Source organism: Opisthorchis viverrini (assembly GCF_000715545.1).
Source record: "Opisthorchis viverrini unplaced genomic scaffold opera_v5_189, whole genome shotgun sequence".
Lineage (NCBI taxonomy): Eukaryota > Metazoa > Platyhelminthes > Trematoda > Opisthorchiida > Opisthorchiidae > Opisthorchis > Opisthorchis viverrini.
The window spans coordinates 471,274-496,923 of record NW_008751836.1 but is presented as its reverse complement, the minus strand read 5'-3'; the positions used below and the strand labels follow the sequence as shown (position 1 = coordinate 496,923).

Here is a 25,650-nt window from a genome sequence, read left to right as displayed (position 1 = left end):
GCATGGCTCTCTCTCTCTCGGTTTGGACACATTCACGAACCGGCGTGTGCATATCAGTGGTTAATCGACGCATGTGTATTTTGGGCACAAATGCCAATCCACTGTTCCCTTATTTTCCCTGCAGGCAAGGAATGCATTCTTTTAATTAAACGATGTTGTGTATAGCTAGACTTGTCAGAACAACCGACATGCAGCCCTATGACCCATTAATTTACGCGAACCTCACATTAGAAGAGCCTTACACACACGCGCACATATATATAACGTGATCTAGCTCGTTTGCCTTCCTATCATATTATTTGTCTAATCTGTATATTTTTTGAGAGCTATAGATCACGTGCGTATTTTGAGAGTTCGCTGTGTGGGAGGGGTTTAAGTTTCAGACACGGTCACCTTTGGATTAATTGGTTTTTGAGTGTAAGCAGGTAAGATTCCACAAAATTTTTTTTTCTCATTTTGACATAAGTCATCTTCCCTATCTGTATCACACTCCCCCAGAGGTGGAGCATTCTTAGCACGTCATTAAATAAATTTTACTTTGTGCACTAGGTACTTCCCGATCCTGTTGTGCACCCATTCCCGGGTGGCATACGTCATGAAGAATTAGACGATTTCACTTCCGTCAAAAATCCAGATATCGCAGAGGGCGAACAACGTAAGGTTATGCCTAAACGTAGCACTCAGGAATCCAGTGCTTCAACCAACGGCTCGCAGATGGACGGTGATAACGAGAAAACTCGGACACCTCAATCGCATCAACTACTGCGGCTTCATGGGCAGTTTGAATCACTTGTGAGGGCTCCGGAACTGGCTGCACCCGAAGAGCTTTCGGTTCGGTTGGGAAACAGTCACATCTGTTTCGTAAGCTCCGTCATCGCCTCCGAAATACGATGCGATCTAGATCGGGCATCTCTAATCAGCGGACGGAATTATCCTGTCGTCGTGCAGGTGCGTCCAACTGTGTTCACCGTTTCGATTCTGAATTGTTTTATTTCTTGATCTCATAATGGTCTCTCCCTTCAGTTGCAGTTGTGTGCTTAAAATGGTTTAAAAAATCTTGTGACTCGAATTATCACCAACAGTAGCTTGGAGGAGGATGAGGAATCCGTACTGGGGTTGTCAGATTTTTCTGTTAAACTGTTGTTGTTATTCATAAAGGAAACTACTCACAAGATTGCTGAAAAGTCTTCAGTAGCCTTGTGAGTAGTTTCCTTCATGAGGGTATACTGCGATATGTCGAATATCGTACCAACTTATATATAAGGTGGCCTTTGTGAAGCACATTCAGTTGAAGAATATCATAAATGAGAGATTCGGTTAATTCTCCCTTGAAACCCAGTTGGTAGACAAATGGATGTATTTGTTCTTGTTATTATTGTTGTTGAAGGGTCACTTTCACTAGTGCACTTGGAAGTATCTCCCTTATCACCCTGCGCGTCCTTTTGGTTGTTTTAAATCCATTTCAGTTTGGTCATTTCCTAATCTATCATCCGGGTGTCGTACGCTTTGTGAGTATGGGGAGAATAGCCCTGCGCAATCAGCTAATCATGATTAGCAGCGGTGTGATTGTCTTCCTTATTCTGATCGGGTTGATCGTATTCACCATCTGGCGTCGATTCGATCAGAGGCAACGTAACTACCAGGCGAAATTGGATCAAAAGTATGCGGAACACGAGAACCGCGTTGTGCGAGTTTTCAAAGAAGGTAGGTCGGGACTTGCCTGCCTATTGCACTCTTTGATTCTGTAAATTATTGTGATTCAAGGTGAATAACTCGGCTTACGGAGACTTTCGTGGGCAAGCAAACATCTGTTGCAAAGCACATGTGGACTGGCTCGATTACCTTGGTGTATTTCCAGCTCCCATTGCGCACTTATTCGTGCCCGAAACTGACATGCCGACAATCCCTCAACCTGAACAGCTTGGCTTCATCTCACCGAGCACCACCACCACCGTTCGAGCGACATTAGCAAACCGCTTTACCACGTATAAACTTGCACATGCCACAGGATTTCTGAGACTCACAACCGCGATCAAGACAGCCTCTCTATCTGTTTGCACAGTTGTGCAATTTTACCCTGGGCTACTCTTCTGATTCTGCCCACGTGACCGATGCTATATGTTCATATTTCCACCGGTGCACCACTCCATATATTACGAGTTGACGAGGCAGTCGTTTGCGTCCCACGTGCAGTGAACAGTACTAGTATAGTAAATCAGTTGGCAAGCAAACCGCGGAAAACACCGACTCGTGTGTGTGTTTGTAGGTTAAAACAGAAGTTTTATGAATCAAGACTTTCTGTAGATACTGAAGCATTATGGACGAGCGGATGGCTCTGACCAAATTCAGGCCCTTCTCATTCCTTTATCGTTCATTCCCTGTGTAGCATTAGCCGTATTGTTTGATGGAATTTTCAGAAATCCTTGGGCTAGATTCATAGCTATTACTTAAGGTGTTCCTGCTGACTCGACATTTTTATGCTTTGACGAACCACAATGACTCTTTGAATGGGGTCCACAGATAAGAATCGTGAAGGTGCTTTACCTTGTATTCAATATAGTAGAAAAGTAGTCCAGAACCTTCATTCATTAGTAAAACAAGACTAACCATATGACAGCTCAGCAATCCGCTTGGAGCGATAGCATTTTTAGCAAATATTGCCATGCCTAGCAAGCCAGGAAAGGGATTGTCACTGGACTCAATAGGGTGCATTTGTGATAATTCAGTCTGCTGACGACAGAGAAGATCATAAGCTTGTCAACGGGATCCCCTTGCGCAACATTTTTCTGACGAAAGCATATATTTTGCGACTATACTCTTATTAGACTCTTTAATGATACTTTCCTCTCCCTCTCTCTCGATCCTAGAATTTATGGAACTCCAAACCAGCATGCTGGAATTCTCACAGGGCGTTAAGAAGCACAACCTACCTTATCGGGACTACCGGACGTTCTGCCTGTTCTCACTTTTTCCGGAGTATCACTGTGAGCTGATGCTGCCGGTAGATCCCTGTTCTTTCGGGGCGCGAAAAACGGCAAAACCGTCCACTGTTGGCAATCAGAGTCCCGGCATGACCAGAAAGGAGGGTGATGCTACTTCCGTTCCAACGCACCCCCTTTTGTCGCAGTTCACGGTATGGAGTCGTGAATGTTTGCTTGAATACCTCTGTAGAGTTTTTGTTTCGTGATTGCATATAACATCTCAGACGCGGTACTACCCTGTTCACCTTGACGTATTAGAGTCCGATATCTATGAGGTGTCCCGTGGACCTGTTAGCCAAGCTATATGACTCAGCTTTCTCAACTGTCTTAACTTTCATCGGCCGTCAGACCGATCCGAAACATCACGACGAAATGGATTAGCATAAACTGTTTCGAAGGCCTTTACGCTACGATTAGGATCGGTACTGTCCTCAGCACCAATTCTTATCATCCCAAATGATGTCAACCGACCCACAGAAATGTCCGTTTTGTGTTCTTTGCGTCTTGATTCCCACTTATTAGTGAACTCGTGTCATTTTACTAACTGTTGGTAGGTACGTGTGTTCTTTTGATAAGACACCAACTACCCTGAAACATATTTGAACTTTCTATCCGTTCAATTTGTCATCCATATCTGTTCGATTTTATTTGCAGAAAAACACATATCACATCATTTTAGCTGGTGTTTGCAGTATTTTGTATTATTGTCTGAGTTTTTTAATGATCGCTTGTGTATGACGTCTAGATCCTTTGATCTAATGTGCTCAGCCCTGTTGCCACACAGGGTTTTATCATAGATATACCTTATTAGGCGGCGCTCTTCCCTGCTGCTGTCATTAACTACAGTTCAGTATGCTGCCTCTGGAGGATGAGTCCTTTCCATGACAGTCGGATGGAGATTTTTGCATATTTCTAGCTGACTCCTTATCCAATGCATGAACATCTAGCACCTCGAGTCGGTCTTTTTGTTTTTCCCCCCAGGTCCTGGAAGAGTCACATGATGCAGTATCTAAGGGAATCGCACTCTTTCACGCACTCATCTGCAACCGATTCTTCCTCTCACTCATGGTTCGCGTAATCGAAGAAAACGAACATATCGGTGTGCAAGATCGGTCTCGGGTCGCGTCGCTGCTTTGCGCTGCACTGCAGCCGAAAATGGAGTACCTCACACGGTGGGCTGCTTGAGAATCCTTTGTGTCTCCTTTCGCTGTTTTTCAGTAGTTTCGCATCGTATCGCCTAATTCATCGTTAAACGCATGTACTCTTATGTGAGGGCGATTCCTAGTTCGGAGTGGAATTTGGACAAATAAGTTAGAATTGGCAGTTTGTTCAAGTTTATTTATTGTTGGGCCGTCCCGGAATCCTCCTTGAGAGGCCTCGACAAGAACCGACTATCAGTGCACACAATGGTTCTCTTTGTTCTTCCCTGACTCTAGAGTATAGTAGATTTTGGTGACCACATACTTAAGTCGATGGGTTGCCGCGGGATTCAAATGACATCTTAGTTGAAATTGTGTTGTTATAGATAATCCTTCAGAGGCGCCATTGACTTTGTGACTTCAGCACACGTTGTTATCGTGTTCCGAGGGGAAATCGGCGGCAGTCGGACTGGTTTCACCTACTATGACGTGTAGCTGCTAAGCTTCTTTCCGTCCACTTCTAGGTCGTTTTCGCCCGACGTCTACATGAGTGCAAGGCTCTCTTTGGTTCAGGTGGTGTTATAGCCTTATGTCATTTGCTCGCCTTTTCGGTTGGTCGATCCTTTTTTCCAGCGAGCACTTCGATACTTAGTCTGTGCCTCGTGGTCCATCTGAGCCTTTTGATCACTCTCAACAGTAATAGGAGACTGCACTCGTATTTCGGGGGTGCACGGGACGGCGTGTGGTCTTTTACTCAGGACACCCATAGTTTGTATTCACTCAAGCTAGCTAGCTAGCCCACCTTGCTGCTTGCGCAAACTCGTGACTTTCCAGAACATTGTGTGCCAACAATGAGCCAAAATATGATAGCACTTCAAAATTTGTTTGTCGTAGCACAGTATTTGAAACGTATAAGTTGTACTGAACAGATAGCTCTTCCTTAAACCAGTAACAGGATGCCAAACGAAGCCACAGTAATCGTACTTTGGTGTCATCTTGGAATGCGCACTGCGGAATAAAACTGGCAGACCAGAGAGGCATATTCTAGTCGTCGGTGGTCACCTTCAGCTTCCAGGTACTAAAGTACTAAGCCTTCAATAGACGTTCCACACTAAATACCTGAAGAGGTAACTGTAAAGTTCTTCACACAGACTCCTTTTTCCCATTTGAACCAATATCAGTAAGGTCCACAAAACCCGTACGATTTTAAGAATTCTCCCCCCTTTATACAGCTCCCTTAGGACTTCTTTTTCAAGGTTGTAAGCGTAGGTGGTGGCCCTCCACGTTTTCTTTCCTCTGTACGTAACTGTCTTCATTCTTTGTTACTCGTTGGTTTTCAGTAGTTTAATACGCTATTAGAAACGATAGCCGCGCGTTCGAGACGACCCAACAGTAGCCGGTCTCGAAGGTTATTTGTGGTTTTATTTGGGACCAGGTTTAGATAAATTTCTCTTGGTTCGCATAGTGCATGGCACGGATGAAGATACACAAGGACACACCCCACGATTATAAAGGTAGCTATACAGCTGATAAGCGTTTTCATTTTTCTTTCCTCCGCCAGCATCATGTGCGATCTCATGAGTGATATGTTACAACGGCTGCACAATCAGGGCAACAATCGGTTGCCTACAGCATTTCGCCGTGCAGAAGCCATTGTGGACAAACTGGTCTCCAACTGGCTCTCGTTCCTTCTGTACAATTTCATCAAGGTAAAAAAGCTACAGCATTCCGCTTTTTAATACTGGAGAATATCCGAAACCCATAGACTTTTACTGTTTTTCGAACAGGCTATAATCTGTGTGGGACTTACTTTTCCCATACGTAATAAACCGTTAACGGCAGTCAGTGACCAGTAAAATTGCTGTCTCAATAGGGTATAGACACCACGCTATGCTACTGTACATATTCGATTCCAAGCATTGATCGCCAGTCACTTCATGGAAACTAAAATGATGATTCATACCGCTTGTTTATGAAATGCCGGCAGTGAAGCAAACCGATTTAATGAACAGAGCAATGGCCATCTATGCAACCAGACCTGCAAAATTTTCTCCCCTTGGCGTTGCGTTTCTAAGTTTCCAATGATCTGAACAGTGCGTCGCCTTCACCTAACTTTGGGGCTACAATTTTATTGTGAACTTCATCCGAGCAACCAAAGAGCGTTAGGTTTTCACCTTTGGCGAAGTAAATTGTTATAGAAATTTCGGCTGGGTGAGCTGAGCGGTACATAGATTCAAGTCACTCACTGGTGAGCGCCAGTGCAAGCGTCCGCTAAACAAGAATCATGGTGGCTGTACTTGTAAAAACCAACCAACAAATCAATGGGATTATCTCCTCAAGTCACATTCGAACGTCCTTGTCGGTCATTCAGGTATATGTGAATGCGTTTAGCCGTACTGATAAAACACAACTGATGTTACACTGATGATGTCCACGATTGGAAGGAAATCACAAGGTTTGGTGAACATCATAGCGGAGGTACAGCTTAGGAGTTAGCTACTTTCTCTGGTTGTGGTAGTACGCCGTGACAAACCACTGTCTTGTGGCCATGTTGCAGAGTACACCGATAGGATTCCGGTTTTTGTGTTCCTGTAAGTGCAAGAAAAGCATGCAAATATGCACATGTATTCTGTGTCAGTTAGAATTAACCCTCACGTACTACCACCTGCCATGCACTTGCTTAAAGTTATGTTCTTCGTTCTTGAGATCATTCAAGAGCTGTGCACACTGATTAAATTCTTCTGCTTCTATTCTTCTCAACAGAACAGTGTCGGAGAACATTTGTTCTATTTCTACCGTGCACTTCTTCACCAACTGAACACCGGTCCTCGAGATGCCGTAACCGGTAGAGCACGTTACACACTCGACAGTTCGATGCTGCTACCTATTGAGTTGACGGGCACTCTTGTGGTAAGCGGTTTTACTCACCTAATTTTGACGAGTGGTAAGGTGGGTAGTGATTCTGTCTGCTCTGCATCGCCCCGTCGTAAGTGTTTTTCCAATTGGTTTTATTGTTTCCTGGTGGCGACGGATAGGAGTTGTTGCTCGTTATTATCGGTTAGGCCATGGAAGCGGTTGATTTCGGATTCCTCACTGGTGCCCACACCCCGCATTCTCGACTTGGTTAAAAGACGCCTCGGTACAACATTAACTGTCCTCATCCCAGCTAATTTAGCATGATGTATTCAGTGCTGAAAAAGACAAACCCGACAAGTTTTTACCCAATTACGTCAAAGTCACTAGATCTAAGTATTGTTGCTGACTTTTGTATGGACAGTACCTGGTTACCGTGCTTAAGTTTTTCTCTTTATATTGATAGTTCATTGATAGCATTTTTCTCCCTTGTATGATATATGAAAACGGGCTAAATTTGGGTGCTCCGATCAGTGAAATTAGCTACTACAGTTTCACTGAGTGGGGACTTAGAGGCAAGCGACTAGTGAGGTATGCATATAGTCAGCAGTACTCTTTACCTAGAATCAATTCGAACGGACTGAGTTGCCCCGTAGAATGCAGAAATGAGAGTTCTTACCAGCTCTGTTCAGGACCGTGGTCTACTACGTAACAGCAGGATAGTGCCGTACACCACCCTAGAATCGTACGGCAGTGGGTGGTGATAGGCGTAGGATAAACCGTCTCTCTTTTAGTACGTTGTTTCCGCCTTCTGACATTCGCTTCAATGGTCAATAAGACAGCTATAGCGACCATACCATTGCCACCCGCAATATTCATACGGTTGTTTGAAGTCAAGTGTACCAGGATCAAACTCTATCTTAATAGATTATAAATTTTGTGTTCATATCTTTGCCTTAGTGCTGCTGTCATTCACTTTTTTCCTTTCACCTCTCGGGACGGGCCTTAAAACACCGTAGTTGTGTGACAGTCTCAACACTGGTTTCACTGTACATGGGTGTTGGAACTAAGCCGGTCCCTGCCCCAGTGCCTAAGTGCCGAAAAAAGACCCATCAACAACAAACACAACAGCCGCATTGCGAACAAGCGAGTGCAAAAATTACATGAAGCATGGCCGCGTTCAAAATGCACTTTTACCTTTAATCCAGGTTGTCCGATCAGTGTTGAGTGAGCACTTATCATCATCGGCCTTTGACTACTTAAGCGTCCAATCGGAAACTGACTTTTCTGCCTCTGATGCTTCAATACTACGAGTTTTATGGAGTAAGAGGGTCTCAGTAGTTTTCGGGCATTCAGAAATATGAATGTCCTAATAATGCTGTCCATTGTGTATCATTATCATCAATTTTAATATGGGACAAGTCAACTGATATATTGTATGCTTAAGTTGTCACTGGTTAAAGCGGTCTGTTAGGACGTATCGCGTTCATACACTGAAAGCTCCTTGATATCCCACGACCGGGTTTGCTCTTCTCCCTGTTCTTCATGTAAGCGTAGTCCCCGAGCCTTCAGTAACCTTATGTTCTACTTGAGCACTAAAGTGTGAGCAGTTGCGAATTACCTTGAATTACGTACTCGCAAAGGTACTCTGACAGTTAGAGAGCTGAATCGTTTTTTACAATTTCGTATCAGGGATGCTGAAACGAACACATCTATCGCTTTCTTGGATAGTCGTATTAAAAGCAATGACCTTGATATTTAACCGGCTGTCAAAAGGCTTCCAGCAACCTCATGAGTAATGCATAATGTCGAGAAAATATACCTCGTTATCTCTCATATCGAGTCAACTAAATCACAAGGTGGTCTTTATGCAGCACTTCCAGTTAAGGGAGACGATAAACAATAACGGCACTTCAGCCTCTTGTTGACGCCAAAGTAATCTGAAATTTTCGCTAATTTGTTTTGGTGGGACAAATAGTGCGCAGTATATCAAGGCAGACCAACAGCGAATTTCAAATTGCCCATGGAGTATCAATCTAGGGTCTTCCGGACTCAACTCGCGGTGATATTCACTGGACTACTCTCACCATCGTACATACTCATACTATCACTTCCCAGTGTTTAACAACCGAGGTCACAATTTGATTCCAAACTGTCTGTATTGAGGAAGTAACTGTACTTCTTGTTCGATTTATTTTTTATCACCTACAGACACTAACATTAGAGGACCCTCAGTCCTTGTTTAGTTTGTGTTCAACACAAATCACTGTGAAGGTTTTGGACTGTGACACTATTACTCAAGCAAAGGAGAAAATATTGGACGCGATCTACAAGAATAGACCTTATTCGCAGCAATGGAAGCCGACTCAACTGGACCTCGGTATGTTTGTTTTGCAGGTTCTCATCGTTACTAGTTCCGCTGATCTTGACACTGATATCTGGCCTACTTACGGTCTGGATCGTGAGAGTCTCACACTTCCAATTTAGTTTTCAGTTTTGGTGTCTGTACCCCTCGTTGTATGGTGTCATGTGTAATAATTACACCTGGGTTATAAATTGCAACAACCAAGTAGCTAAAAAGGAAAGGTAGGGTATCTTGAGTTTGGACAGTTACGTATAACCACCTCTTCAAATTGACAAGTACACGGTGTTGTTCCAGAGTCTTCCATTTCTCTCGAAGAGAGCTTCTTGTGGAGGCTCCCGTTGGCAGCCTTCGGTTACGTCGTCAAAGCTGTAGTTCCCACGATGGAAACACAAAGAAACAGACAAGGGTCTGATGATCTCGGAGCGTCTTTAACACTGTGGTACGACAATCTCCGCCACTTCGGGACTTGTGGTCCGGTATTCACACTAACTTTGGATTTTGAGGTTAAGGGATTCGTGAACTACATTGTATTGCAGATTTTATTGTTTCTGATGAGATGACCTTTCTTATTACTCAGTTTATCATACTAAAGCCGTGCATCTATCCTATGCCCATAATAAGCTTACATCGTTTACTTCGTGTTCTACACGCTGGCCTTTTTATCTGCTTTGCTACCGGTTCCATTTCAGTCAGACTTCCAGAACCTTGCCTCCTCAGTAGCTCAGGTAGGTGAATTCTGGCTTATCAGATCTCTATGTACTATATGTTTTATTCTGCTGGGTTTTTATGTATTACCCAAACACACCTCCCTTTCTGTCCTACTCATAGCTGAGACACTTCATCCGGACGGTCTGATACTTTGCGATTGGGATGTTTCCATACGTCACGATACGCAGTCTTACGGATCCGAAAAACGCCCTTTCCGACTCAATTGCATCCATGATTATGAGGTAAGGATCTTGCTTACTGGTCTACTTGTTAGACCCATCCACTTTATAAACGACTGTCTGAACGATTGCTCTGTTTATCTTGTTTACAGGAATTCGTCACGTAGTTATTCAAGCACAACTTTGGGTGTGTTTTGGCGAACATCAAAACGTATAGCACAAAAATCTCAGATTCTGTTTTGGACTGGAAAGTAGTGGTACTAAAATACGGATGCTTGTGAGGGGCTCGTTGAAACTCTTTTGATATACTGAGCGAATTTCACTCACAAAATGCTGTGGAGTTCAGGTTACCGAGCTTCACCCAACGTTTTTATCTTGAAGTTCCGATATCGCGTCCGCCGCTGAATAGCCTAGAAAATTGTGCTTCCTATTCGGCGTCCTCGTATTCACTCAGCTCCATGTGTAGAGTAAACACAGGGTAGCAGTAACCGGTTTCTGCCTTTTTCCTGCTGTAGCGTTTCATTAGTAATGTAATAAGAAGACAGACAATCGGACAAATATTTGTTCACTGTATGCCCTAACCGTCACACACGATCGTATACGTACAAACCATAGTCGCAGGTTCACTGCGCGCTGTTCCCTGGTAAACTGATTCTTCGAGATGGGAAGTGAGATAGACGTTTCTATGGATATCTCCAATTCATGCAAGCCGATCGTCCTCGTTCATGGCCTGCTAGAAAGTTGTCTGTTTTAGCCAGCCATTGTTTGGCCTCCGCAGTTGCCCATGTACTATTTGGCGGTTTGCTGTAATTTCGCACCTTTGTGGGTAGCTCCCGTTTTTTTCCGAAAACTTATCGCCTCCTGATCTTTTTGTTCACCACCTTGGTGCGGGGCTCTGATATGTGCTGACCCCGAACTTATTCTGAGGTCAGGCCATATCACCCTATTTCTCACAAGAACCCAGCGGCCGGAAACGAATTAAGTGGTTGGTTTCTTTTGCCAAAAGCCTGAAGATATTTCTTCGTCCTTAACTATAAATATCAATATGTCGCTACCAATTATTCCTGATAAAAGACGTATAACCATATATTCGATTCTATATGGTAGTCGTTCCTGCCTTCAGTCACTAATCTCGTCACGTGAATCGCCTGCAACCCAGTGACGGCTATGATTTTCCAAACTACTCACAAGTAGGCAACGCCGTTTCTACTGCGGTATACCACTCAGAAATCCGTTAGTCATTGTTCTGCGAACTGAAGATAGGCATGTGAGCATAGGGCACCACAGATACAGTGGACTTTCGTAGTCCTCTGACTTCTGCCATAAAGAATCCTTATTGGATGGAACCACCACATTATATTCAGTGAAAACAGCTTTGATTCCACCAGGTTACCTCTCCTCTGCAGTATGCTAATAAAACACATTCGAATTCGTTAGTTCTTCGTATCCCGGTTTACTTTCGCCTGTCTTCATTTCCTTCGTTCTGGATGTAAGATATATACACTACTATATATATATATATATATATATATATACACTACTACTATATACTACAAACGACGGCCTGCTTGCCGTCTTCTTTACATTCCCGTGAATAGAATAAAACCGGACAGATTTTCGACATGGAAACATCTTAGATTACAGAAATGTATTTGCGTCCTATAGGTTGTATCACAGGGTCAAGGCACTCTAATGACAATAAATAGCGATATACATTTGCAAAATTCACGCAAATGGATTGATGTGTTATCCCAAGAGAACGTTTTCGCATTATCTACAGGAAACGACAAAGCACCCAGAGCAGCCATGAAATGGCGTATTTACCGGCTAAACGGATGTACCATCAAGAAGTCATGGTAGAACCAGTAGATTCATTGTGTCCCTGGCAAGCCACTTTATCTCACTATGTAAACTTATCCCCAAGAGTGACTGTGCAGCGAACAGGAATCGCTGGTGAAAACATTGTCACAAATCACACACCTAGTCCCGTTACTCGGTGTTCATACCCTCGGCGGCGAGATGTCCTGAGGCCAGCAAGGATGCCACGGTGTGAGTTTACCGTATTTGGTGGGTTATTATGACAAGATTCTAGCGCATAGAGAAATATTTGCAGATAAGTAGGAGAAATCTACCTTTTGCATGTCCAGAAAATTTGAGGCAGTATGACACAAACGCATTCTAAGAAGACAGGCTTCAACTGATCCAATAGAAGCGAATTATGGGGATCCTGTGCGGATCACCGTACTCTGTTTATACCACGGGCTTGCATCCCAATTGGATATTAAAACTCCTGGGATGGTGTGTACATCAAATCAGTAGTTAACAAATCCTTGTGTCTAATGAGAACTGTGGGACCACAGTGCCCAACTACGCCAAACTTGGTGGATTCCCAGGAGCTAAAAGACAAGGAGGAACTCCTAATCGCGTTCGGTTCTATTTTCTTTCAGTGGAATGTACGCCCCTCCGTTTTAGTACTATGCAACTTGTTTAGATAGGTTACAGTAGTCTGTACAGCCGGTCCTAGCACAGAGCATGGCTTTGCCGTTCGCTGTAGTTAAAGTACATTAGCCTCAAGAAAACCTTGATTTGGACTCCTTCAGTAGGAGCTGCGTGAATAGAGGGTATTGGGAATATTCTGAGATTGATTGATATGACTGACTGGAATCAACATCTCAGGTACTAACTCTTAGTTAAGATGAAACGTCTGATGTTCACCGCATCTGCAATGTTGTGATTGGCATCCCAGGAACCTGAGTAACAAACTCGGTAGTAAACCAGAAGTAAGTTGTCATAGGCAGATTCAACTTTGTTGGATTCTCTCGAAAAGTGTAACGACAAGACTCCTTGCGTTTTGTCTTCAAGAAATCTTCTGTACACTTTCGTTCTCTATATGTCTCTTTTTGGCATCACTCGACTTTTTCCTGTTGTCTTCCTTTCTATCATAGTTACCAGACAATGCTCGCGTCGCCCTCATCCTCAGTCCCTATCATCGTGCCAAATCACTCGTTACATCGATGGGTACGTCTCTTTCACTGTAGTTGATAGAAAACCTCTCCCAACATTTCGCTGAAGTCTCTTATACCGTACGTATTTTCTTTCCCGTATATACAGTATCCCTTCGATCTCCAAGTCTGCAGACGTTCCGGGGGAAGAAGTCCCTTCAGTCCAGCAATCCTCCGGTTCCTCATAATTTGGTGAGCACTACCTGTTCACCAGAGCAAACTTTGCTAAGTGACCCAACCCTTGTCGACACTCGACCTGAGGCAGCTTGTGCACCACTTGAACAGCCGACTGGCACATGTGGGGAGTATTCAAGATCGCTTTCTTGCTTTTCTGCACCTGGTCATGGATCTTCACACTACCCGAAGTCCTCATCCACTGTACCGCCTCAGCCGAACCATTGTTTACGTCCTACAGGTCATCCGGATTCTGCACTCTGGTACCACTTGGAGTTTACCGGAATCAGTCACACTTTGGAAACTGGTGTTAACAATGGTACGATCGGCTCTGGACAGAGGTATCCCTACAGCAGTTCCACCACCGTACATCCCCTGCTTACCACTAGTTGTCCGGAGGATAGAACCACGCGTTGTGCAAAGCGCCTCCGGTGTCGTTGTGCCAAAAAAGCTGAAGAGCCAGAGGCAACTCCGTCACATTTCGGGCGTCCGACAAAGCTGAGTTGGTCAACTGCATTGCAGTTCCTTCACAAAGACTCCTTAGCTCATTCCCGACGAATGGTTATGCATGAAACCAGTGAAAATACGGCAGACTATCCCCTGCTTCATCAGAGTGATGGGTTCACTCGTGACGATTTGATTGAGAGCGTCAAGTACGAGACGCTTACGGTCACGGACTCGCGAAGCCTATCTCCCGGGAGTCATCATAAGCGGCGCGGTCGACGGAAACAACAGCATTCTAAAGATCCTTTGAAGTCACGCCAAGTTCCTGGCGCTTTAGATCGTCCGATGGAAAGTCTACCCAAGGAAGTATTTTTCAATCGCCTTGTAGTCACTCGCGTAAGTCATTTTATGTACTTTTATTTTCTCCGTTTTCACCAATTACCCGCCGTTTACTCAATCCATGTATTCCATAGTTCAAGAACAAGCTTGTTGATTCCGTCACTCCCCTCAGGAAAGTTGCAGTGCACTTCTCATTCTTTTATTCAAGGAGTTACACTATACAGAGGCTGCTCACCGTGAGCGTCTTTCGAGTAGTAGTAGGCACCAGTATGTCCTATGTTGTGAAAGTTCTCAGCAAGAGCATCGAATATGCATGTTGGTAAGATGTGTGACCTGTCCAAGACTTCAGATTGCAGGCCAGACAAGCTTATGTTCAAGCTTGTCATTCACTGGATCACATCGCCATTGCTTGATTCAGACTATTATCTACACTGTTTGCTGGAAAAATGGTCATAAGTTGTTCACTGTCATTATTTACATAAAATTAGCTTTCGCTCTCCGGTTGATTAATTTTACTGAAAGCCCTCGTGGTCCAGGCCACTGAAAAGGTAAAAAACGTTTCCCACATACGCAGTTTTTCATTTGTAGACATATCGTAGCAAGAAACAAACAGTCTGGGTCTAGGGCAAGATTTTATCGGAGCACGAAAACTGCATTCATGAATGAAAATACTCTTAAGTTTGTTGAAAACTCTTCGAAGAGCTTTCAGAAAACATATGAGTAGTTTCTTTCAAAATATGCTGTGATATCTTAGACATCATACCAACTGAAACATGCATCCGTCTTTGTGCGACTCGTTCTGATGCAGAATATCCTGAACAAGGGATTCAGTTTAGCCCCTCATTTTTCTAATGAGGTAAGGTTTACTTTTTGACAAGAATGACGCAGTTCGCTACTTCTTTCGGACTCGCGCGCGCGTTTGGGGTACACGCACACGTGACAGTTTGCCGAAGTTTGTCGGGTATGCTACACACAGGCCATCGTTTAAATAGTGATGTGGGTATGGCCAACCAACTGAATCAACCAAGCTAGACGATTAAAGGTAGGTTAGACAGTGTCGAATGTGCCATGCTACTGAGACTTCCTTTTGAACCTCACAAATTGGTTGGTGCACACATGACCTCACTGCATGTTCTATAGGTCAGTTGGGGAACTTCTCAGAGACAGGGATGCATCAAAGGGACTGGTCCGTTTTCATATTATTCCAGACAACATTACTCATTCGAGAGTCAAGTTATTCATTGATATGGTGGTTTGCGACGGTTGTCGCGTGATTGGATTTCGGCGTCTCCTGCAGAAGTGTGAATGTGACAAGAAAAGACCAACGGCAGTCTGTTGATGTGGTGGAGGAAAAGCATACTTGAGGGGGCTGACTCCTGGGTAATTCTGGTGCCTATTGTTTGGCTTCAAGTTGTATTCGAATGAAGTGATCGCTCAGCAAACTTCCAACTCATTTGGTCACGTTGGCTGATAGACTAGGCATAGGAGGTTCGGCCTGGAGACTTGTATGTCATATCCTAAGGAATGCGCACTAAATATTAGTCTTTCACATTGTGCTTCGAGGTGCAATGTTCGCGATCATCATTGCTTGTACCCGCACAGAAACATGTTTGGTTAAACTCTTCGGTGAATTTTTGCGAGGGATATACTGTCATAGGGGGCATCTGTAGCTTTCTTGAGGAAAACCACTAGATCGCTCGATGGGCAGCATCCACAAGTTTAAAAAGGCGACAAATGTAGCACCTAACTTCTCACTCTGTACAGGTGTGCCCTGGAATACACATTTCGTTTTTTCGGTGAAGTGATTTGAGAAGTGTGGTAAAACGACGTTCAGAAGAACCAAAATTGGCAGGACAGCGCAGGTTACAAAATGTTTTCATTGAGTGATTCGGCGTTTAGGTAATATTAACCAACCGTTGTTGTTTCCCATCCCGGAGCCTTCATCCAGATAAACGGTATTCACTAACGCGGATGAGCTTGCTGATCTTAATCACAGACATCACATAAGCTCACCATTCTGTCAGTCGTCTAATGACCTGTTTTTTACACTTCAAGCTCAGCTACCCAGGTTGACACTGGAACAATGGCCCAGATATCTGTTTTCCACTTCTGGGGTTATATTCATCAGAATTTACTACTTCATACCAAAAATATCCGACTTAAACGATTTCCTTTCTGTCCTTTGTTTTCTTTTCCACCCAGCTGTCGGTAACCACTTTCATGGACAAATTGTTTGAAGTCATATTCAGCAGCGTCCTGCAATCACACAGTCTTCCGTCGCCAATCAAATACCTGTTCGATTTTTTGGACTCTCAAGCTGTTAATCTGGGTGTCCAGGACCCTAAGATAGTGCATGCTTGGAAGTCAAATTGGTAAGCTCGTCGTCTTGTTAGATATGTCAAAGTTACAGCGTTCTATGTTATTAATTATCGTTTAAATCACCCCATCAGATAACCCAGAAAGTCGCGATTTTCTCCAACAAAACTAGATACTTGTGCGCCACCGTGGTAGGATTCCAAAATTTCATTTTCGAGCTGGGAGGGATTACTGGGTCCTCATCGAGCTCCATTCACATGAGAATAATAAATGATGATAGGTTGTTAACTTGTGTGCTTCATTTCATCATGCATCCGTATACGACTAAAAGTTTGTGCAGGGGGCGTGCCAGTTCTTCCTGCCTCTTCAATTTCTCGCTGTGCAGATTGCACACGCTGGCATTCAGAAGCTAGACAGGGGCAGTCGGATCGTCAGAGGTGGCCTCGAACCATGCACCTCTCGGTTGGAAGAACGCCACCTAACGAAGGTACTCTTGGCTGCTCACCGCTGCCAGCAACAGAGTGAAATTGAGCTTTTTATGCATAAGCGGATCGGTGTTCGCAACTCAAACGGTGGATATCCATTAGCGCCTTGCGTGGTTCTATAAATGAGCTAGACGTCGTGATGGTGGATAGGTCAAGTTGGGTCGGTTGATTTATTTTCGTTCCGACACCAGTTTCCCGCTTGCTCACATTGTCATCCTCTACCGTTTTCATGGGAAACTCGGCGTTCCTCAGAGGCTGGGCTTTCATATGACTTTGTGAACAAAGCGACCTTCAAACCGAGTTGCTGTTGCGACCACAGGTGTTCGATGACGTCACAGCTTCACGACCGGAAACATGAAACTTCACGTAATGTCGTCGGTGTTCCCTTGGTTGGAAGATCACTACATTATAAAGACTCAAACTAAGTGACTCCAATGGTGAATTTTCTAAGAGACTCGCAATCTATCGTAGGTTAATTTGATGCGAATCCTCTCGTTATGTACTCCTTGTATAACTGAATTCACCGGTTCGTCGAAACTTACTGATGCTTTGGTTGCACGGTGCAGATGACTTTCTCTCAGTGTCAATAGCTGCCTACTTCCTGAAAAATTGAGCTGTAGAGGAGTGTTTCAATCCCCATTATACTTGCATAACATATCATAGCTGACGTGATCAGCGCTGAGACATTGCTCTTCTAGTTTCCTTTGACTACGGCTTGTCGAAAGGTCTGTTCACTTTCCCGGATCCACTGATTTAGAGGAAAATCAGAAAATGGCTAAAGTTAAGAACTCCACCCTGGTAGCGGCAGCCTATGTGGAACTTAATACGACCAGAAGCTTTGTCAGCTTAATGTGCACCGGGTAGTTCGCTTTATACAGGTGAGTGACAAAACACGAAGACCGAGAATATTGTCAGTTTTGATGCAGTCCGGATTCATTGTTTCGTTTCCCCTCATCTTGAATCTCTTCTTTGTCCCTTGTTTCTCCGATCCAGTTTGCAGATGCGATTCTGGAACCAAATTATCACCAATTTGGATTATATATTCGATATCCCGTTACTCCGGCGGACAGCTTTTGAGCGATCATTTCACGCGCTTAGTCAAGCCATGACTTACGCTTGCGCACCTACCAAAGAGAAACTAACTCCAGACTCCTCTTCTGTGAAGTTGCTGTTTGCTCGGGATATATCAGTAAGCTTGACACATTTGCGTATCGCCCGGTGGTATATCATGCATTAAGTTAGAGGCTATCTTTTACTCTTTTCTGTCGTGGTGCCATGGTTTCAAGTTTGTCGGTCGCAATAAGTGTGAAGACTTCAGTAATATTCATAAGGTCGATGAAGACTATGGACAGTTTACTACCGGCGGCTGAGTAGGCACAGTTTCCGTATCTCCATCTACCCGATCCCCTACTTGAACACCAAATTACTTGAAGTTTATTTCTGCTCATTCTCTTGGCATACTGATGGTTCCGTTAGGTGAACTATCTACTTTCAAATTCACACGCCTTCTTTGTGGATCCTCAATAACCGGCTCTATAAATTTCCCAGTAAAGTGCTCTTTCCACAGCACCATAAGTCCCACTGAGGTTGTATAAATAGTGAAGAGAAGTGTGTTACACCACCTGAATGAAACTACCTCAGCCATCACGATATGCGCGTCCTAACTAAATAAAGCTGTCGTGTTGAGGCTCGATTTCCTCTCTTGCTTCAGGTTTGCAATGTACTCGGATTTTTATCCGCATGTATTGAGTAAAAATCCATAATACCCCCTAATCTCCATTCACTGAACCACCCCCAAGGGCACGGTGGAGATTATTTTGTCGAAGGGGTCTCCAGTCTTTCTGCCAATAAATCCATCCTCGCCTGTAACTACGGTGGTCAGTTTTCCTTGGACATTGCGGTAGCTCAAAGGTTAATCCTGGCTCTTATTTAGATGGTGTGGTTGGACGTTTGGTAATAGACCTAAGCAGCTTACGGGTGTTTTACTCATCTTGCTTCGCCTGGATTACTTGGAAGGTAGTCGCTGAAGGACACCGATTAACAAGGTGACGTTCCCTGAATCTACTATAAACTAACTTCCATGCATCCTCTGTACCAGCTGACATCAAGTATTCACTGAGCAACCAGTTACTTTGTCAGAGAGACAATATGGTCGGTAACATTTTCCGGGAATGTATAATGTGAATCTGTCTACGTCTCCTCAGCTTTGAATAGTAGTTTTTCCTCATGGCTAGTCGATATCGAGTTTGGTGATATGAATGAATTTGTGCTGTTGATGGGTGCCTGGCGGTTTATTCGTCATGAGAATCTTGCTCCCAACAAACTTCTACTGAGACGGTTGCGGGTTCGAATCTGTATTTGGATTCATGAGTCCCTGGTTCCTTAACACCTTCATATCTTCATTACCGCTGGCTGGGCTTGGCTATTTCAGCCTTCGTGCATCTTGAGGATATATTACAACTCTGCTTTGGAAGGCCACTATAGCTGAATGAGTCATTTTAACAACAAAACAATTGTGCGATTTTCAATGACCTCAAGCACGTTTGATTGCATAGCTACTTTTCTTCCGTTTTGTAACCAGATTGTTCCCAACCGTATGACAGAAATGAAGCAAGCCAACTCAAGTGTTTGGACGGGGTAGTATTTCGACTTTTTAGAGTGAATTGATGACCCTGTTGTCACTTTTGACGGCAAAAGGTTCCGTTCAACTATGCGCAGGGGCTGGCGACCTTAGGCTGCATACGCTTTGAAAAAACGGAGATGACTTATACGATATTCGTGTTGGGTCTAAGTCGACTTGCAGTACTGGCGTGTCGGCGCTGGTGTCAAGCCCCATGGCCCCCATCTCAGAACAAGACCGTTCGTGTCTGTCGCGAACCCCATCAAGCGACATCTCCCATTGTTTGTGGGATTAAGTCACATTTTACCAATTGATTTTGATGGGGTGTTGAGGTTCCCGATACGGAACTTTGGTGCCGCGTGGGTTTGACAACCTCGGATATCAGAAGGAAGATTCGGTCTCTAAAGTCTACGGTACTATTTACAAAAGGGTAAGCAGATTTAAACAAACCTCAATTGTTCACGTTCTTAGCGTCGACAAGTGCATAGGTCTGTCACTCACCGGCACAGTGCAGTGCCAGCATCCGCGCATCAACTCGGCGAGCTGAATGATGTTTGTACTGTGGGTTGTGGTCGTCCACAGTCTCGTGATTCCCACTGGCGGTGTGATTACACGAAACTCATGAGAAAACAAGCCAAGACAGGCTAAGCAAACGGGACACGATCACGCATGGGTAAGCGCACGTTCACGCACAGACATGCTAATACACAACTGTCGGACAGGATGGCCTTTGCGGCAATACGAGTGGCGGGTAAAAGAGCAAAAGGGAGTCTCCCGTGAAAACCAAATTGATTTGCAAATGAGTGTATTTCTCGAAAACAGTGCAATTTGGGTTCAAGTAGATCATAAGGTTGATGGAAACTCGGGGACTGCGCCTACCTGATGATCCCCAAGAAGGGCGAAACCAGTCGTGGGCTGTGCAAGAGTTTTCGGCAACCTTGTGAGTAGTTTCCTCCATGTCATGCTGTTTACTATATGTATGGGAAACAAATATGGCCGGTGTTGGCCTCCCTTAGCTCACTGCTCTATTGCAGGATTACATTAGAGGCGCTATGCGTGCCGGAAAGTGTCTTTTTCAGAGCCTGTTGACCGAGTAGCTAATATTCAAACATCAGCACAAAAAACATAAACTGATGTTTGTTCTCCTAGCGGTTCATCTTAGCTGCGAAATCTGGTCATCCAACAACAGGCGTGGTATTAATATGCTTGACTATAGGCTCAAATGTATGGCCCGTGTGTCACCCCCATAAACTGACTGGTGAGTGCTGTGGACATGGCCTTATTTAGTATCCGGGTTCCTCTCCAAGGGTCGATAAACCACCAAGTAGAAAAACATAAACTGATGTTTGTTCTCCTAGCGGTTCATCTTAGCTGCGAAATCTGGTCATCCAACAACAGGCGTGGTATTAATATGCTTGACTATAGGCTCAAATGTATGGCCCGTGTGTCACCCCCATAAACTGACTGGTGAGTGCTGTGGACATGGCCTTATTTAGTATCCGGGTTCCTCTCCAAGGGTCGATAAACATTTGCACCAAGTAGAAGCCTTTTTTTAATACTTGAAGAGGGGTGTACCACCAAACAGTCTGCTCATCATAGATAGCAGTTTACTTTACTGCCAAATTCAACGTACCTGAATGTAGCAGGCCAGCTTGTTTGACCCTTGCATAAAATTAGACGTTTTCAAATCTTGTTTTGCAGACAGTCTGAACAAGACTCTACTGGTGGTCTGGTCAATTTGTTTTTGTAACTCGTGCAAAACCTTTCATTCGATAGTATTTCACTACTCAGCAGGTTGATGAACGGTACATTTTCCTCACCATTACTATTCTCGTGGCACTTCGCGCTCACAAACCATTTTTCTTCAATAAGTGCTGGTGGATTTGAAGGGTCTCGTTATTGGTTGTTTTATTTCACTAGCATCCTTCTCATGTATTGATTGCCTCCTGCAGCAACAATGGACTCGAGTCAATAACTACTATCGTGAGATCAAAGCCATGCCTGCAATCAAACGCGAAGATATGCAGGATATCTTGCGCCAACACTCTGTGAACCATTCGAACGAATTCAATGTGTCGTGGGCCATCTATGAACTATATATGAAATATGTGAAACCTTGTCAAGCTTCGGTAAGTCTTTCGCAATACATTCCGAATGGAAACTAAAGTGTCGGAATGCTTCGATAATTGTCTAATTATCTCCACTTAAATTTAGCATGTCTGAGCGGTAGGTTCAACAGTCTTGTAGCGTATCCGGACATAATGGCATCAGAAGAAATGCGGGAATCCCTCAGGAAAGACTACCGCTGTTTGGAAGATTTTCTCTTGATTGGAGTACTACAGTACAGCAGGCAGAACGCACAACCGGTCACCTTGGTGATCGATCTGTACGCAGAACTGCAACTCTAATGACTCCAAGTCTGAGTGCGTTTGTGTTCACTTGGGAGTTTCCGCATCCGGCGGCGTCTTTTTAATCCTAGCTGCAAAACTCATTGGATTATCCATGTCACCAAATCACGGTTTATCCCCACCTACTGTTTCACTCTTATTTCACTTTGCTCTGTTACTTTCAGATTGTTAATCAACTACAACAAGAAGCACTCAAAACCCATTTTCCGTACAAATCTCAAATGGTGTACGACGCGAAACCTGCATCCCTTAATGAGGAAATTTCGCCTGTGGATGACTTTGATTTCTCAGAGTACAATCCAATACAACTGATACAAATGCTTACAGAAGTTGAGCGTTGCATGAATGATGCGCAAGCAAGCACACTGCTCGTTCGTGAATCCATGACAACTTCCAATGATTTTCTTGCACCCTCTTTTCATCATGCTGAAGCTTCGTCGCCGGATCCAACGTACACAAATGAACTTTCAAAACATAGGTCTCATCCACTATCTAATTCGACAGTTGGACCAGGACTACCGCGTAATGTATTATCATCTGCGCCAAGCGGGGATACTACGGAATATCCAGATACCCTGCGATCTTTGAACACATTGACTACGGAGTTTGCAGGAGACGAAACCAACCGATCAGCACCTGCCGTCTCCCTCCAGCAGTCACAACCGTATCATCACTGTTATCATATGTACGGAACCAATGAGCCTGTCCTCTCCAGTCCGATACACACTACCTCACAGCAGCAACAACAACATGGCTCATCTTTATTATCTTACCGAGTACCCGACCCCCCAGCTTGACCTAGGTCAGGAGGTAGAAACTGGTCTACGCATTCGATGGATCGTTCAGTGCCTCCCCAGCGTAACTTTCATTTTAAACCTGTATGGTCAGAGTGCGAACAATGCGCTTCTCTTCAATGAGCAACCGCAATTTCTCCTAGGCAGTCGAGTCAGTGAGCTGCGTCTTGCTGTCGCTCCATCAGTTGTCTGGACCGGCCGTCCAGCCACTGATCTATGAATTTCGGTCAACGTTCCTATTGTGTTTTGAACCGGCTACTTATGTTTACGCCGCTGGGAACATTGTCAATTCTGTTCATGCACGCCATGCCGTATTGCATTTATCTCAAGCTTTATGAGTCCAAAGGTCATTCGAACTCGCTCAACACACTCGCTCCACACACTTCCAAGAAATTAGTCATGTTTATGTCCTGTGTTCTGTAATGCCTGTTGGAGCACAAATCTTAACTGTGATGCCCCCACCAGTCAGTATACAACTCTATTCGATTGATTATCAATCACAACATTTGGGAAATGCTCAGTAGTTTTTGTTTGCGCCAACGTTGTAAGATCACCGTAGGATTGCTTCCTCGAATGTTATCTGAGGTTCATTCCGTCCGCTTGTATCTTTTCCACGGGCAGTTATGGTTACGGTTACTTGGATGAACTCTGCGTTGGACTTTTATTTTCAAAATATCTTTCTCCGCAAACTGATTTCCATTTTGAGAAGGCTCTAGCATCTCACTCAGTGGACCTCGACTGTAGGTAACCTTAAAGTGCGCAAAAGACATTGATTTATCAAGCCTCCTGTAAGCCCATGTTAATTTTGTACACACTGCTTAACGTGGTACCGAAACTGTTTGAAAAAGTTCGCGTCCGTTCTGTTTCACTGTCTTTGAACAATCTTCCTCGGGTGGTCAGGGGAAAGCAAGATCGCGAGCTGTCAAATCATACAGCTGAATGTTTTCTCTATGCTGACTACTTTATTCGTGTTCCCATCTCAAGTCGCAACCCACATAGCCCAAGCGTACGTGTGAATTAATTGTACGGCCACTCGCCTTACAATTGCGCGGTCAACTTGTGGAATAAACGGATGGTTTTGTGCCCTGTATGCGTAAAGACCGGAGGAAACATTTGAGCTAATTCATTTTGCCTGTATGTCTCTGTAAAGTCCTGGTAAGAGAAAGGAAAGAGAAAGTAAATATAACGCCACTTGATTTCTAATGTGCCATTTAAATTTGTAGTGGTAACATTTTGAATTTCTGTTCATAAGTATAGCCTGCTTCCCTTGCAGCAGTGCAACTCACACGAGTAGTATCAGTGGAGATGATCGTGTGTGTATCAGTGGTCCTGAACGGTTGGTGAACGCACCTTCTGATGTGACCTTCTGTTGAGTCTACGGCTAATGCACCATTCTCTTTCAACGGATTGAAACTTAATTTGAGCTCAAACTACAAGGAAGTAAAGTCTTCAATCGTACATCCATTCAAGCGATTACTTTTCATCTCATTTTGGAGTGCGTCATTCCAGTGGTCCCAACACCTGACCGTCCATCCATCAATTGAATGCTAATGGTCTATCATTTGGTGATTCTTGATATGGGCCTGTGATTAAGATGAAAAATCTGGCTTTTAATCAGTGATCAGGTTGACTCTGACTCAGGCAACAACAATGGATTAAAACAGAACTTAGCTTTTACCAAAGTTTCCAGTATTGTCCCTTGGCCTGGTTTGGTTTGGAAATGTACACATAGTAGAACAAGACCAGGCTGCCCATGTTATACTGCCTCTTGTATTTTAAAAACACCATATTTAATAAGCTGTATGGGTTCATACTAATAAAACTTACGTCATAAAGTTGGTGCAGTGCCGAAATTAGGTACGAATGTAAGGAAAAGGCGGCTGTCCTGATACACAAATCTCTTTCTATTGTCTAACCAACTACCTTATGAGCAATCACTGCCGTTTCATTCATGCCAAATGGCAAATGGTCTAACGAAGAAATCTAAACAGCTCTTAATCCGCTCAGTATAACGTGTATAAGAAGTGCAGTAGTTCTAGCTATGACCGAAAGAAAAAATAACCAGTATTTCCGTTACACCTGCAGATATGTTCATCTCAAAATCGTTAACCCGTTTATGCGAGCAAAGCAAGTGTTTGGTTCATGATTTCCGTGGATAGTCTCTACGACTCACAGTGAGCAACCTTCAAGAGTAACAAAATGCCTTGTTACGTCAGGCAGGCAGAGGTGATGCGTTTTAAAACATTTCAAGGCCTATGTTGACTGTACTTCGCTTCCACAGCTGGTCTATCATTCGAGACTCCTTAGAAGATCTTGAAAAACAGGTGGTACAACAGACCAGTTGCCTGTACTCATGCCACTTGAATCATCGGTTTTTCTAGTTGAATTTTCTGGGCCCCGGGGATAGCATTCTGTTGGCTTATTGGTTCCCATCTCGGATTGATACCGATCCGAATATGTGCCATTCAATGTGTGCAGCAAGCGTGGGTCTAGGTACCGAACCAACAAAACGTCAGTAGGATATAATGCAATGCGAATCAATTCCGAAATCTTTTCGCAAAAAGAAGTAACTAGATAATCAACTCCTAAAAATGTTGGAAAATCCATCCTGCACGGTCCCAAATTTAATTGCACCTAAGAGTTTCATTATCTTTTCTCAAACGTGCTGGTTTTCGGAACGTCCTCTTTGTGTATCAGTGTACAAAACGTTGAAGTGAAATTTTGAGGGAAAGCAAACCACCTGGTCGGTATTCACAATCAATGTAGAAATTGAAAACCGTTGCAGGTGAAATGACTTTGTTAATGGATTTTTGCTTCACCAAGTGGACATATGTGATGTGACA

The 25,650-nt window shown here is 44.0% G+C and overlaps 1 protein-coding gene across 1 annotated transcript in view; it reads left to right on the top strand.

The window, feature by feature from the left end:
* T265_07647 (hypothetical protein) overlaps positions 1-23,615 on the top strand; it is a gene marked incomplete at both ends in the record, with an annotated part of 86,038 nt that extends 62,423 nt beyond the window's left edge. Inside the window, 14 exons of the mRNA XM_009173220.1 lie at positions 550-948; positions 1,467-1,704; positions 2,868-3,133; positions 3,963-4,153; positions 5,682-5,829; positions 6,884-7,030; positions 9,185-9,353; positions 10,167-10,288; positions 13,171-13,243; positions 13,337-14,241; positions 16,387-16,547; positions 17,979-18,174; positions 21,558-21,734; positions 22,178-23,615. Of these exons, the coding sequence (XP_009171484.1) occupies positions 550-948; positions 1,467-1,704; positions 2,868-3,133; positions 3,963-4,153; positions 5,682-5,829; positions 6,884-7,030; positions 9,185-9,353; positions 10,167-10,288; positions 13,171-13,243; positions 13,337-14,241; positions 16,387-16,547; positions 17,979-18,174; positions 21,558-21,734; positions 22,178-22,810 (3,825 nt within the window). The remainder of the gene's footprint in view (positions 1-549; positions 949-1,466; positions 1,705-2,867; positions 3,134-3,962; positions 4,154-5,681; positions 5,830-6,883; positions 7,031-9,184; positions 9,354-10,166; positions 10,289-13,170; positions 13,244-13,336; positions 14,242-16,386; positions 16,548-17,978; positions 18,175-21,557; positions 21,735-22,177) is intronic.
* Between the last annotated feature and the right edge of the window lie 2,035 nt (positions 23,616-25,650).